Source organism: Lithobates pipiens, unplaced genomic scaffold (genome assembly GCF_037356315.1).
Source record: "Lithobates pipiens isolate NorthernLeopardFrog02 unplaced genomic scaffold, aLitPip1_a1.2 Scaffold_18, whole genome shotgun sequence".
NCBI classification, from domain to species: domain Eukaryota; kingdom Metazoa; phylum Chordata; class Amphibia; order Anura; family Ranidae; genus Lithobates; species Lithobates pipiens.
Genome location: NW_027507758.1, coordinates 365,575,834 through 365,590,965, shown reverse-complemented (window position 1 = coordinate 365,590,965; position 15,132 = coordinate 365,575,834). Strand labels below are relative to the sequence as shown.

General features: G+C 42.3%; 1 protein-coding gene across 7 annotated transcripts in view; it reads right to left on the bottom strand.

The window, feature by feature from the left end:
* Positions 1 to 15,132, bottom strand: part of TNK2 (tyrosine kinase non receptor 2) — a 296,608-nt gene that overhangs the window by 15,612 nt on the left and 265,864 nt on the right. For 5 of the 7 annotated variants that reach the window (XM_077487599.1, XM_077487600.1, XM_077487598.1 and 2 more), the window contains 2 exons: positions 13,727 to 13,846; positions 10,169 to 11,607 (listed from right to left, as the gene is read on the bottom strand). In XM_077487599.1, the coding sequence (XP_077343725.1) occupies positions 10,169 to 11,607; positions 13,727 to 13,846 (1,559 nt within the window). The remainder of the gene's footprint in view (positions 1 to 10,168; positions 11,608 to 13,726; positions 13,847 to 15,132) is intronic. The other 2 variants (XM_077487596.1, XM_077487597.1) reach the window with 2 other exon arrangements.

Below are 15,132 nucleotides of genomic sequence, written 5' to 3'. Positions count from 1 at the left end.
AATTTGCGCTGAATCTAAGAGCCAGCTAAAAAAAAAGTGCAGGTCGTCCAGGTAAGCTATAATCATTATACCTTGGGCCCTTAATCTGGCCAGAGGAGGGGCTAGGACCTTTGTAAACACCTGAGGTGCAGAAGCTAGACTAAAAGGCAGAGCTACAAACTGAAAATGACGTTTTTCCACTTCTAAAACTCTGATATTTCTGATGAGCAGGAAAAATAGGTACATGCAGGTATGCATCCTTGATGTCGATTGATGCCAGAAGTTCTCCTCCTTGTAGGGTGGAGACTACTGATCGGATTGATTCCATGCAAAGAGATCAAATTTTCAGGAACGGTTTAAATCCTGGAGATCTAGAATGGGTCTGACATCTCCATTTGGTTTTGGCACCGTGAAAAGGTTTGAATAAAACCCCAACCCCCTGCTCTTGCTCTTCCATGGGCACCACCATGATCACTTTCTGCGACAAAAGCCGGTCTAACGCTTGAAGGAGAGACTTCTTTTTCTCTGGATCTTTGAGAACATTTGACCTGAGGAAACAAGGAGATGGGAATTCTCATAGCTCTAGTTTGTAACCTAGAGCTATTGTGGAGACCCCCAAAAGGCCAGGAAAATCCTCCTGCCAGACCCTTGAGAACTGTAGCAGGGGGCGCTCTTTTATAAAGAGGCTTTATCGTTCTGTCTTGTTTGTCCCTGGGGTTGACTCTGAGGTTTACCTCTTGAACCTGACGGTGGAGGCCATCGCGACTGCCTGGAGGCTGATGCCCCTGGCACTGAAGAAAGAGTCAGTTTAAATGAGGGACGTTTACTCCGTTTCTTAAATAGCAAAAGGGTACTTTTCCCACTTGATATCTTTTGAATATAATTCTCCAAATCATCCCCAAACAGCCTTTCACCACGGAAAGGAAACCCAGCCATGAGCTTTTTGCATGGCACTTCGGCCGACCAATTTTTCAACCATAAGATTTTACACATATGCACCAACCCAAGCGTAAAGCGAGAGGTCTGAAGAATAGAATCTCTGATTACATCAATTGCAAAACACAAAGCCCTTGGCAGCTTGGCTAAATCCTGGGCCTGCTGTTCAGGGAAAACCTTGAGCACCTGTTTCAAGTGGTCTCTGAAGGATTGACATGCTCCAATTGCTGCCACTGCAGATTGAGCTACTGAACATACCAAAGAAAAAATGTTTTTTTAACAGGAATTGCAACTTTTTTTATTTGAATCCCTAAAGCCCCATACACACTGTCAGATTTTCTGCAGATTTTTGTCTTCAGATTTACCAAAAACATGTAGCGCAAGGGCCTGCTTGATTGCATAAAAATTGAAACTCCTAAGGTTTGACCTCATATTATATGGTTTTGGTAAATCTGAAGACAAAAATCAGCAGAAAATCTGATAGTGTGTATGTGGCTTTAGCATTTGAGTGTTGTCAACAGGACAAGTCAAACTTTAATTTACAGGGGATATAGCAGCGTCAATTGCTGGTATACCCCACAGCTTTGTAAATTTTTCCTCCATAGGATAAAGTGTTGAAAACTTTTTGGGAGGGAAAAAATGCTTATCCGGGTGATCCCACTCAGAATATATAAGCTTTTCCAGCAATGAATGGGCAGGAAAAGCATGCAAAGCTTGAGGAGGCTTTAGTGAACCCAAACAAGAAGTGGGCTTTTCAACCGACTCAGTTACGGGTAACTTAAATGTGGAGCGGACCATTTCAGTAATGGATTGCACCAGCAATTTCTTAGCCTGTGAAGCTGAAGAAGGTCCTTCCCCACTTGATTCCTTGGAAGAGGAGTCATCAGTTTCTTCATGGTCCCCCGAGGGAGAATCATGTTCCCTCTCCCATTGTTCCTCTGTTTGAGGGTCCTGGGTGGTAGAAGGGGACCTAATGCGTTTTCTTCCACTCTGTGAAGATGCGATTAAAGCCGTTAATCTTTCCTCCAATCCAATCATGGCTGAGGAAAAAACCTCCAGAGTAATATATACAGGGGCTGAAATGCCAGAAGCAGTTGCAGCCCCTGACAACCCCAAGGGCTCGCTCTGATTAGCCTCCCTAGGCCTTTTCGGGGGATAGCGTTGCAGAGGAAGGGTCCTCAGAGCCTGAGGGAGATGCCTTTGAGTCCCTGTTTTTGGGGTATCTGTACCTCCCCATCTGCCCATAGTGCCAAGCACAAATGCAGAGGTACTACCAGAAAATGCATCCACTGCTGAGCAAAATAGTCCACCAATTGCCACTGCTATCAAGGCTCAGTCTGATGCTAAGTAAACATGCCCTGGGAATGCCTGTGTCACCCACACTCACATGCCACCCGGCTGCTCTGTGTCCCTCCTTCAGCTGTGTGCACTTGCAAACAGTGCACCTTATAGCTTTACACAGCCCGCATTGTGAATGCTGAATCACGCAGGTGCTGCGCTAAGGCCCTGCCCCCTTCCTCCAACCTCACACCATGCCGCCCTCATCTTTTTTAAAAGAGACTGTTTGCATACCACCAAGTGACCTATGCTCCTTCTGCCTGCTGGACTGTCCAGGTAGGGGGACATTCAAAAGACAAAAAAAAAAACCTTTCCCACATCCTACCTGGGGCTTGGGCTGGAGGAAGCGTGCAGCTTGTGACACAGAGTGAGACTGACAAGCATGAAATCAGGGAAGTGATCTTGACAGCCCCCAGTGGCAACTTTAGGCATGATAACATCTACTTAAAGGAGAAAACTCACAAGAATTAGAAAAATTCCTTAGGAATCTCTCTTACCTTATCCAGCTGCAGGGTTCTGTGGTAAACCAGACAGACCCAATCTTCACCACTCACGGTGGGCTCTGTTAAAAAAAACCTCCAGGGACCGGGGCCCCTTTTTATCAGGGGTTCCACACCCCTGGACCTGTTAAGCACCCCGCCAGGAAAATATGGCTGAAAAAAACAAACACTGGATCCCAGGGTCCAGCTCTCTAAAAAGAGAAGCGTTACAGGCAGAACCTAGTTTCTTCTGACACGAAACCTGGGTACCATTTAATTTGGCCTGAAAAGACACTTTGAATGGATCTGGTTGCATGGCTCGCTCCAGCAAGATTTTTCCTATGGAGCTCAGCACAGCACATCTTTACTCGTGACCAACACCTAAGACACTGGCGAAAAAACTGAGGCACTCCCAGTAAGGGGAGGGGTTATATAGGGAGCTAAACTTCCTGTCTAGGGTGTGCCAGAGTCCATCACCTAAAGGTGCCTATATTACCCATACAGTAATTACTGTGGCTTGTGTCCCATGATGTACGAAAAAGAAAACCCAACAGCCGATAGCAAGTGAGGGTCCAATGGCCAGTGATGTGCACAATAACTGTAGGCGACCAGTAAAAATGAACCAAAGATTAGACCTGTTATGTCCAGTCCTGCATAGTCCAGATGCAACAATTCAAAAGCTAGGCTGAGAATGCCTGCACTGGATAGATTCAATCTAAAAAAACAGGTCTAGCAGCAATATAGAGAAGAGCATTAATTGAAGAAAAATGCTGAAAATCTGTATTGCTAGCAAAATTATGTTAGACTTTTCCCTGACAAACTAAAGAACAGATGTCTATTCTGCTATGGCACTCGTGAAAAACAGGCATGCTGATAATAGGAGGGGTTATTCTGGGCTGTCCTACAGTTTTTTTGCTGGCCACTGTCTAATGCTTCTGTAGATGGCAGTATAACCCAAAGATTAAGATTGTGGATGAGAAAGAAAAGCGTTTTTTGTAGGTGGTCAGCAGTAACAACCTCTATATTTCTCTCAAGTTTCCATTAAAATCCTCATTTGTTTTAGAGTCTATCTTTGAGTCATTTATTTTTAAATAGATTACAGCACACACATACAAAAATGACAACCAATCCCTCCTTCATTACCTCTTATTAGTGTCCACCTGTGTTATAGGAGGAGTCTGTCTCCCATGGTTGAGATGCAGAACCTTTCATTCTATGAATAGTGTAGGACCCACTGATAATGGGGTACTTTGACACAGCAGTGAGCTTAGCACTATATGGCCATATGGTTTAACCAAATCCCCATATTTTTTTAATATGTTCAGGTGTTTTAACCACTTGCCAACGTCGATGTTCGCTGGTGGCCTGCAACTGAGGTGAGGAGAGGCAGAACGGGGAGATGCCTATGTAAACAAGGTATTTCCCTGTTGTGTCTAGCAACAAGCCAGGGATCTACTGCTCCCTGTCATCAGGAGTAGTGATCTCTGTCATGTTCTAGTGAGCACTTCATCCCTTCAGTTAGAACACTGAGGGAACATATTTAACCCCTTGATTGCCCCTCTAGTGGTTAACCCCTTCCCTGCCAGTGTCATTTACACAGAAATCAGCGCATTTTTATCGCACTGATTGCTGTATAAATGTCACTGGTCCCAGCATAGTGTCAAAAGTGTCTGATCTGTCTGCCATAAAGTCAGAGTCCCGATAAAAATCACAGAATAATAAAAATGCCATAAATCTATCCCTATTTTGTTGACGCTTTAACTTTTGTGCAAACCAATCAATATACACTTATTGTGATTTTTTTTTTTACCAAAAATATGTAGAAGAATACATATCGGCCTAAACTGTGAAATAAATTTGTTTTTGTATATATTTTTTGTGGATATTTATTATAGCAAAAAGTAAAAAATATTGCTTTTACATATACATACATATCGGCCTAAACTGAGAAAAAATTTGCTTAAAAAATAAAATAAAAAATGGGGATATTTATTATAGCAAAAAATACAAAATATTGTGTGTTTTTTTTTCAAAAGTGTTAGTATTTTTTTCTTTATAGCACAAAAAATAAAAACCGCAGAGGTGATCACATACCATCAAAAGAAAGCTCTAGTTGTGGGAAAAAAAGATGTAAATTTTGTTTGGGTACAACGTCGCACGACCACGCAATTGTCAGCTAAAATGACGCAGTGCCGAATCGAAAAAATGCTCTGGTCAAGAAGGGGGTAAATCCTTCCGGAGCTGAAGTGGTTAGATAGCCTTGCAGGATTTAAATAACATTTTTGTATGTGTGCGCTGTAATCTAGTTTGTTCCGTTTGCAGTCTTATGTACCATCTTGAATGAAAAACACATTTTTAGGGTGTGCCCTCCAAGTCTTTTTTTTTTTTAATTTTTTGTGACTGCAGACAGCTTTCCTAAAAAAAAAAAAAAAAAAAAAAAAAGACGGCAGACAGCTTTCCACCAATGCTTTTTCTCACTGTAAACCATGTGAGTATATTCCCTCTTATCTTGGTATAGAACAACTAGTCTAGTGAACCTGTTAGAGCCTAAAAAGATTCTTAGGTAATAACAATTCTGCCGTACAGACACCTTTTACTGCCTGACAGAACCTGTTTCCGTTTTCAAACCAATTCCTGGGACTCTTTGGGACCTCTGGTTTCCAGGTCAAGGCTGTACACAGAACTTTAGATTCTACACCCTGCAAACTAACTGTCAAATAGTAGAGCCTCACAGCCTGTAGAGGCTACAGCATTTGACAGACAAATGGCTGGGAAGGGTCAGAAGTTGTTTATAGCCTGGGACTGGAATTCAATGGGCTCTAGACTTCACAGACCCAAAGAAACAGATGTATATTTATTCACAAAAACAACTTCATCACACCTTAGGCTCTTTTTAGGTCATGACATGTGTCCTTACTCAGTGAGAATTTACATTATTATTGTACAGCCTTTATATAGCGCCAACAGTTTACACAGTGCTTTACAAGTTGATTAACAGCCAAGTATGCAATAAGTTGTGGGAATATAGATTTTTACATTTTAAAAGGCAGCATAACCTTTGACATACCACATGACAACAGTAGAGGCATATTTGCAATTGACCATACTTTAAATAAAATGTGTAAAAACAACAAACAATCCAACTTGTGGCACTAGTGGTTTATCTCTCAGGAATAGAAGCTATTAGTAACACAGAAGGAGTTGGGCTGCAGTCAAGGGGCTGGTGTATAATCACCAAATGCAGATGATCACTTAGCACAAAAAAAAATTAAGCAGAGAGATATACAGGATTGATGTCAACTTAGTTATAGCTGAAACAGATAACTACTACTCTTTGAAGGTCTGCAACATCAAAAAACCTTCTAAACCTTACTTTTATGGATGCACAGTATAGCACAGATCCACCTGCATACAGTGCCTTAAAAGTATTCATACTCCTCATTCCTCATTCCACATTTTGTCATGTTACAACTAAAAACGTAAATGTATTTTATTGGGATCTTATGTGATAGACTAACACAAAGTGGTACAAAATTGTGAAGTAGAAAGAAAATGATAAATCGTTTTCCTATTTTTTTTTACAAATAAATATCTGAAAAGTGTGGTGTTCAGGGGTTTGTTAGAGGACCTTAGTGAACAAACCAGAACATGAAGGCCAAGAAAAATACCAGACAGGTCAGGGATAAAGTTGTGGAGAAGTTTAAAGCAGTGTTAGGTTATAAAAACATATCCCAAGCTTTGAACATCTCACAAAGCACTGCTCCATCATTCGAAAACGGAAAGAGAATGGCACAACTGCAATCCTAACAAGACATGGCCGTTTACCTAAACTGACAGGCCGGGCAAGGCGAGCATTCATCAGAGAAGCAGCCAAGAGTCCCATGGTAAATCTGGAGGAGTTGCAGAGAGCCACAGCTCAGGTGGGAGAATCTGTCCACAAGACAACTATTAGTTATGCACTCCACAAATCTGGTCTTTACGGAAGAGTGGCAGGAAGAAAGCCATTGTTGAGAGAAAGCCATAAGAAGTCCAGTTTGCAGTTTGCGAGAAGCCATGTGGGGGACACAGCAAACATGTTGAAAAAGGTGCTCTGGTCAGATGAGAACAAAATTGGCCTAAAAGCAAATCGCTATGTGTGGTTGCAGCATCATTTTGTGGGGGTGTTTTTCTTCAGCAGGGACAGGGAAGCTGGTCAGAGTTGATGGGAAGATGGATGAATCCAAATACAAGGCCATCTTAGAAGAAAACCGGTTATGCTGCGTACACACGACTGGACTTTCCGGTAGACTAGGTCCGAAGGGATTAGTCTGTTGGACAATCCGATCGTGTGTGGGCTAGTCCGATCGTTTTTCAAAAAAAAAAAATCAGACGGACATAGAAATAGAACATGTTTCAAATCTATCCGACTGACTCAATCCCAACAGACTAAAATCAGGACAATCGTTTGTGTGCTGGTCCGATTAACCAAATACAACACAAGGGAAGCTATTGGCTACTGGCTATTGAACTTCCTTGTTTAGTCCCGCTTACGTCATCACGTTCAAAACAAATGGACTTAGTCCGTTCGTGTGTGGCCAAGTCCGTTAGTTCGGAAAGTCCGTCGGAACTCCGCCGAAAGTCCGTCGGGAAGACTGTCGGACCTAGTCTGCCGGAAAGTCCGGTCGTGTGTATGCAGCATTGGAGTCTGCAAAAGACTTGAGACTGGGGCGGTGGTTCACTTTCCAGCACGACGACCCTAAACATATAGGCCAGACCTACAATAAAATGGTTTAGATCAAAGCATATTCATGTGTTAGAATGGATCAGTCAAAGTCCAGACCTAAATCCAATTGAGAGTCTGTGGCAAGACTTGAAAATTGCTGTTCACAGACGATCTCTATCCCATCTGACAGTGCTTGAGGCATTTTGCAAAGAAGAATGGGCAAAAATGTCACTCTCTAGATCTGCAAAGCTGGTAAAGACATACCCAAAAAGACTTACAGCTGTAAATGCAGTAAAAGGTGGTTCTACAAAATACTGACGGGGGGCCGAATACAAATGCATGCCACACTTTTCACATATTTGTAAAAAAAATTGTAAAATCATTTATCATTTTCCTTCCACTTGACAATTACCGTATATACTCGAGTATAAGCCGAGATTTTCAGCCTCTTTTTTGAGGCTGAAAGTGCCCCCTCGGCTTATACTCGAGTCACCGCTGTCTGACTGCTCGATCAGCGTATCGAGCAGACAGACGGCGGACATTAAAATTCAAAAGCCGCGCCTCCTTCTCCGCCTCCGCCTGTGATAGGCGGAACACTGAATTTCCCAGCAGTCAGTGTTCCGCCTATCACGGACATCCGCTCATTCTCATACTACGGACGACGATGAGAGGATGTCCGTGATAGGCGGAACACAGGCTGCTGGGAAATTGAGTGTTCCGCCTATCACAGGCGGAGGCGGAGGCGCGGCTTTTGAATTGTAGAATGGCCGCCGAGAAGAGCGGCGATCCATCGGCACGACACGGGACGGAGGAGGCACGGGACGGAGGAGGCACGGGACGGAGGAGGCACGGCACGGGACGGAGGAGGCTCGGGACGGAGGCTCGGGACACAGGTAGGCTGGACACACACACAAGGCTGCACGGACACACACACAGGGATGGATGGATGGACACACACACACACACACACACACACACACACACACGGATGGATGGATGGATGGATACACACACACACACACACACACACACACACACACACACAGGGATGGATGGATGGATGGATGGATACACACACACACACACAGGGATGGATGGATGGATGGATGGATACACACACACACACACACACACAGGGATGGATGGATGGATGGATGGATACACACACACACACACACACACAGGGATGGATGGATGGATGGACACACACACAGGGATGGATGGACGGACACACACACAGGGATGGATGGATGGATGGACACACACACAGGGATGGATGGACGGACACACACACAGGGATGGACGGACACACAGGGATGGACAGCCATGTCTCACCCTCGGCTTATACACGAGTCAATAAGTTTTCCCGTTTTTTGGGGGTAAATTGGGGGCCTCGGCTTATATTCGGGTCGGCCTATACTCGAGTATATACGGTAAGTGCTACTTTGTGTTTGTCTATCACATGAAATCCCAATAAAATACAGTTACGTTTTTGGTTGTAATATGACAATGTGGAAAATTTCAAGGGGTATGAATACTTTGTCTAGGCATTGTACATGCCTACTACTTTCCTTTCTCCTCATCACTCCGCAATTACAATTCTTGATCGCCTTGAGAACTTATCCACAAGTAATAAGTTGAGTAATAGTGCCACAGCAGTGCTCAGAGATTTTGTTTATCACTTCCAATAATTAACATAAACCTGGTTCCTAAGTTCATGCAAATTTCAGGTCCTGGCAGAGGGAGACTGCCCCCAAAACACGTTGATGGTTTAACATCGCCCTAATATAAACCAATACAAAATTTGTGTGAAGTCTCTGTCCACTGGCTTGGTGCCCTTAATAGGCTTGTTACCTGTGGATTTCAAACCTTGGTTCCCCAGGTAGGGGTGGACTAGCGTTCCTAAGAGCAGTCTTACCAGTGCTCCATATACTGAGCTAAATTTCTACAATTATGAGACACAGAACGAAAATCCAGCGCCATCCTCATAAACTTATGACACTCACAGCCAACACCAGAATGATATTATGCTTGTCTCCATCAGTACACATGCTTCCTCCTCCCTCTCACAAAGGTGACAAACAAGTCTCTCTTACTTTCCCCCCAACTGCCACTCAACACTTTTCGGAAAGTAGAATCCCATAACAGCCACTCCCAGGATAGCTTGTTCTAATCTGTAAACTACCCAAAAATTATAACTTTTTCAATTTTAACATCGAATGACTGAACACCCTACTGTAATACCAGTTATCAAATTAAAATTCAGATATTTACCGGTAGCTCTCTGGATAATCAGCTGGTATTAGCCTAGGTAGAATACTATATCACTTCTAGATTGTAAGCTCTAACGAGCAGGGCCCTCTGATCCCTCCTGTATTGATTTGTATTGTAAGTGTACTGTCTGCCCTCATGTTATAAAGCGATGCGCAAACTGTTGGCGCTATATAAATCCTGTATTATAATAATAATCACCATATATTATCTAGCCGCCTTTAAGGTCGAACATGGTAGTATTTTGTTCTGCAATTGTGAAAATCTGTTCATTACCTCTTATTTCTATATCAAGAATTTTAAGTAAACATTCCTTTTTTTGTTTTGTTTTTTTACAGGAACAACAGAATGTGCTGTATTTGCACAAATTTTGGTTTCTGTTAACACACCCACCATCATTCTTACTTGCAACATATAGCTTTTTACGATTTCAAACAAGATAAAGTATTAAAATGTTACTTGCCAGTCTGATTTTTTCTGAGGGTCTAAAATTATCTGTGCCATCGTAAACAATTTTTTGCAAGCTACAGGATGTCTTCACAGCACTTTTGGATGAACAGTTACTGTTGTTAGATGAAAAGTTGGCTTTATAGTCCGTTTGTTGCACCATGGGCCTAACAGTTGCAGTAGATATGCTTCTGCTTATTGAGGTCTCCTCTGGACTTCGTGCCTCTTTGAGAAATTTCTCATATTTGTCCAAGTATGGAGGTCGCTCAGGAAGAAGGTAGTAATGTGTATTGCTAACCTTCTTACCGTCTTTCACAATGGGCAAGATGCAAGGACCCTTTGAAGAATCTTTACCTTGGGCTTGAATAACCTTGGGAGTAGCATATTTAGGATCAGAAGCAAAACTCTGAGTGGTGGGCATTTGTTTTCCTGGAGATGTAGAAAGGCCTATACACAGGGGAGAGCAGAGGTTAGACCTCTGCTGTGGAGAGCCCACCTGAAGAGTCATAGGGCTAGGAGTCCGAGATGTGGGTTGAGACAGTGGGTCCCTTGGAGGCAGTAAAGGAGCTCTAACCACTTCCTCTGCTCCAAAAGCTGGAGACAACTCTCCAGACCAGCGTTCATGCTCACGTCTAATTGGCCTGGGAGGTATAGGAATTCGTGGTGGTATCTGTGGTTTGTCTTCAGATGAAGTGACATCAAAGTTTCCAGTAGAAGAGCTTGGGCTGGGAGTAGAAGCCAGTGAAGATGACTGAGGCACATTTAGCCTCTTCATGCATTCCTGCTGGAGTTCCTCAAATATTTCTGATGTTTGAGAAATGTTTGCATGCTTTGAATCCTTTGGAGGAAGGAACAGATTGTCTTCTACTTTTATTTTAACAGGAGCCCTTTCTGTTTCCTGGACATAACCATAGTTAGCTTCACCTTTTTCTTTAGCCCTCTGAAGATGGGTCATTGTAATTTTTTCTCTATGGGCCAATAGAACATCAGGACTATTTATAGTGCATACTTCAAAATCATCTTCATCCTGTGCCACCTCATCATAAGCTGGAGGGGCGGGGAGGGGTTTGGTGTCCCAGTCCACCACAGGAGTTGGATGAAGAGGCCGAGGAAGTGAGCGTGAGGGACTCTGGGGGGGAGTTTTATCAAGCAGTGAAAAGGCATCCATTGCCAGTTTAGCTAAAGAGGGAGCAGTCTGTTCCACTACAGGAGAAATAAAACCTGGGCTTAATGGACTGATGTCCTCTCCAAAGTCTATCAGGGCCACATCTCCTGAGGAAAAGCTGCTACTCTTAAAACCAAGTGTGTGCCGGTCAGACACTTTGGTGCCTGCCACCCGTGCAGATGGTTTAACCAGTTTCAGACCTTTGGATGTTGTCGTTTTTTTGAGAGACAGTCTTTTAATTCCCGATGATACAGAGTCGTCTTCTCCGTTGATAGGATTATAACTGGATTCTAAGATAGAATATAAACAAAGTATAAGAGTCATGCAATTAGACATGTCTGTACATTAATTCAGGCTGTACTGTACATAAAGTGCATTTTATTTAAGTATGCATGTGTCTATGTATCTTTACATGCTCCCATGAGCTGCTATATGTGCAATGTAGCATGAGTTTATAACAGAGTTGCATGTTATATGCATGTGCTGGTATGATTCTCCAAAGAGAGGCATCAACATGTATCTCATGAGCTGTATGCATATATCCATGGCCGCACACATAACATTGACCATAACTTTACACTTTGTAAAGTATTCCATTTCTTTATGTAAATGAAAATGTATTTTTCATATTTTTAGGGCTGTACTGACTATATGGCTGCTGGTGGGCGCTAACAGGAACAGTGCCGATGCACCAATCCCAGAGCATGGCATGGTTTCTCTTTTTTTATTTTGGTGCATATTTTTTGGAAATATTATAGCAACATTTCAAAGAATTCTATTCACACACTAATGTTGCAGTGTGGTAGACTGCGATGAATAAAGCAACGCATGCACTATTTTTTGTTGTTGCACACAACACTGCAACACACCACACTATAGGAAACAATGCTTTTTTGGGGGGGGAAGGATGCCAAGGCAGTTCCAGCAAATGTGCTGTGAAGGAGCCTTTAGCTTTTAAAAAAACTAAGTTTCATCAGTTCTTGAATCACCAGACATTGTGACTTACCTGCACCACCCAAAATGACATATCTGTTTCCAGCGCATTACTTACAAGGAAAACCACTGCAAATCTAAAAGCACCAAGCATGCAATATGATAGACTATTCTCTGCAGAAACAAGGTTCCCTCTCCTTAACAGGGATACATTGAATTATTTGGTTGCAATTTAAAGACTAGAGGTTACATATGCAATCTCTTTGTGCACCTGTGCCCAAACTATGGGTTTCCATATGTATCAAGTTCCAGGCTTTATTTCCTGGGCTGGGAAAGGGGGAGAGCAGTTCTATAGGAGAAGAATAATTTTCCAGAAAATTCTTTGCAAAAACAGAAATGCACATCACCAATTCGCAGGCAAGCCCAGTAAAATGTAAGGGGCAAAAACACCTGAATACGCAAAAAAACAAAAAAAGAACAGCTTTTGAGTATAAGGTGTAGAGCATGAAGTGACTGAGTGTACATGTGTGAAAAAGGATAATTAGAAAGAAAGGAATTCTGCATGTTCAGCATAGTCAGGCATAGGAAAACAAGCGGAAAAATGCTTAAAGTAGACTTATAGGCCAAAATTTTACCATTGGCAAAATTCTACCATTTTGGATAGACTAAAGAAGGGTTATAACCCCTGTAAGTTTTATTTTTATCCACAATGCTAATGCCTCGTACACACGACCGGACTTTCCGACAGACTAGGTCCGATGGTTTTCCCGACGGACATCCGAATAAACGGACCTGGCCACACACGAAACGGACTAAGTCCGTTCGAAAGTCCATTTGTTTTGAATGTGATGACGCAAGATGCGACTAAAAAAGGAAGTTCAATAGCCAGTAGCCAATAGCTTCCATAGCGTCGTATTTGGTCCATCGGACCAACATACAGACGAATGGTTTTCCCGATAGGAATTGAGTCTGTCAGACAGATTTGAAACATGTTCTATTTCTAGGTCCGTTGGATTTTTATAACTAAAAATGATTGGATTAGCCCACATACGATCGGATTGTCCAAAAGACTGATCCCATCGGACCTAATCTGCCTGGAAAGTCCGGTCGTGTGTACATGGCATTAGAGATACACAGATGAGTGGGGGCTTGTTTTCAGATGCTTTTAATGGTCTTTCAGCAAATAAAAATACTTTAATGTGCAGAAGGGCACAAGTGCACTTTAAATAATGACTGCCATTACAAATAATGTCATGCATTTAAACCCACTAGGGTTTACAAATAAACTTTATTAACAAGGTGCCAATCAGTATAGTCAAAGAAGAACTGTATATTTCCAAATGTAAAACTGTCAATATTGATGGGTAATAAAAGGTAGGATAATACTACAGTGATGGTAAGAGTCAGTCACTCATTCCACTGCACACTGTTAAGCCAAATGTCAATAGTAAATTCCATTGATTAAACACTCTGTACCTTGAGAGAGAGGAACTAGAAAAGTACAGAGCGGACAGGAACAGGGTGCGCGAAGGAGGGAGCCATTAAACTTACTCTTAAATAGAGCAGCCGGTTGTGGAGGACGAGGTGGACGCTCCCCTGGGAGGAGAAAGGCCACGGAGCATTAAGAAAAAAGCATGTAGTTGATTTCAGAAAGAGAAAGAAAATGCAATTTGAAAAAGAATATTCAGTAAATCAAGGAGACATTAGAGAAGCACATATATTAAAATAGGATAGAGGAAATTAAATTGGCACTGTGGAGAAAAGTACACTGTATTAGCATGTAAAGGAAAATCATAAGACAGCTACAGATGAAAAGCACAGATCAGTATGGCACAGTAAGCAGGAAATTAACTATTTAAAAATAAATGTAATAGATGAAAGCAAATAGTCTTCTTAAAAAATAGGATTACAGAAACATATACAGTATATCTTACAGTAATGACACAGGAAATATACCTTGCCTGGAGATATACATATCATACAACTGGGTTGATTTACCAAACTGAAGAGTGCAAAATCTGGTACAGCTGTAAATAGTAGCCAATCAGCTTCTAACTTTAATTAAGCTTTGACAAAAAAAACCTGGAAGCGGATTGGTAGAGCTGCAACAAGGTTTTGCACGCTCTAATTTTAGTAAATCAACCCCAATGCATAATGGTTATAAGAAATCTTGGATATGGAATCTAGAGGTTGTATAACCTAGCTGGACACATGCACCCAAAGCTCATACAAATCTTGGGCCAGGAGAACACCAAGCTTTGTAACTATGTACCCACAATTTGGAAATGTTACACCTGCTCTGTGTAAGCCTTTCTGGAGATCTGCATAGTGACTGTCTAACCCAAATAAGGATGCATGGAATGTATGCTTGTACATTACATGAATGGATCACATTTCATGTCCTGTAACTACTTATGTAGGACATTTTCACATTAACAGAAGCAATTCATAACCAGAACTATGAATTTTTAAAGTGTACATGTACTTATGAAAAAACATATTACACAAGCCTTAGGCCGCGTACACACGCGGGGACTGTTCGCCCAACTTTGTCCGCTGAACAGTGTTTCGGCGGACAGTCCGCCCGTGTGTGGGCTTTCAGCGGACAGTTTCAGCGAACAGTCCGCTGAACAAGGTTTTTCGGAAATTCCGAAAAACTGTCCGCTGAAACTTTGTTTCAGCGAACAGTCCCCTCGTGTGTAGGTTTGTTCGTCAAACTAAGTTCCGCGCATGCTCAGAAAGGATTTGCACGCCGAAAGTTATAATGCAGTGTATAGGACGTCGTATTTTTCGTCCCGTCGTACGTGCCGTTCACGTCATCGCGCACGGTTTCAGCAAACTGTTCGTTCGTCGTGTGTGGCCATGTCCGTCCATGCTAATTT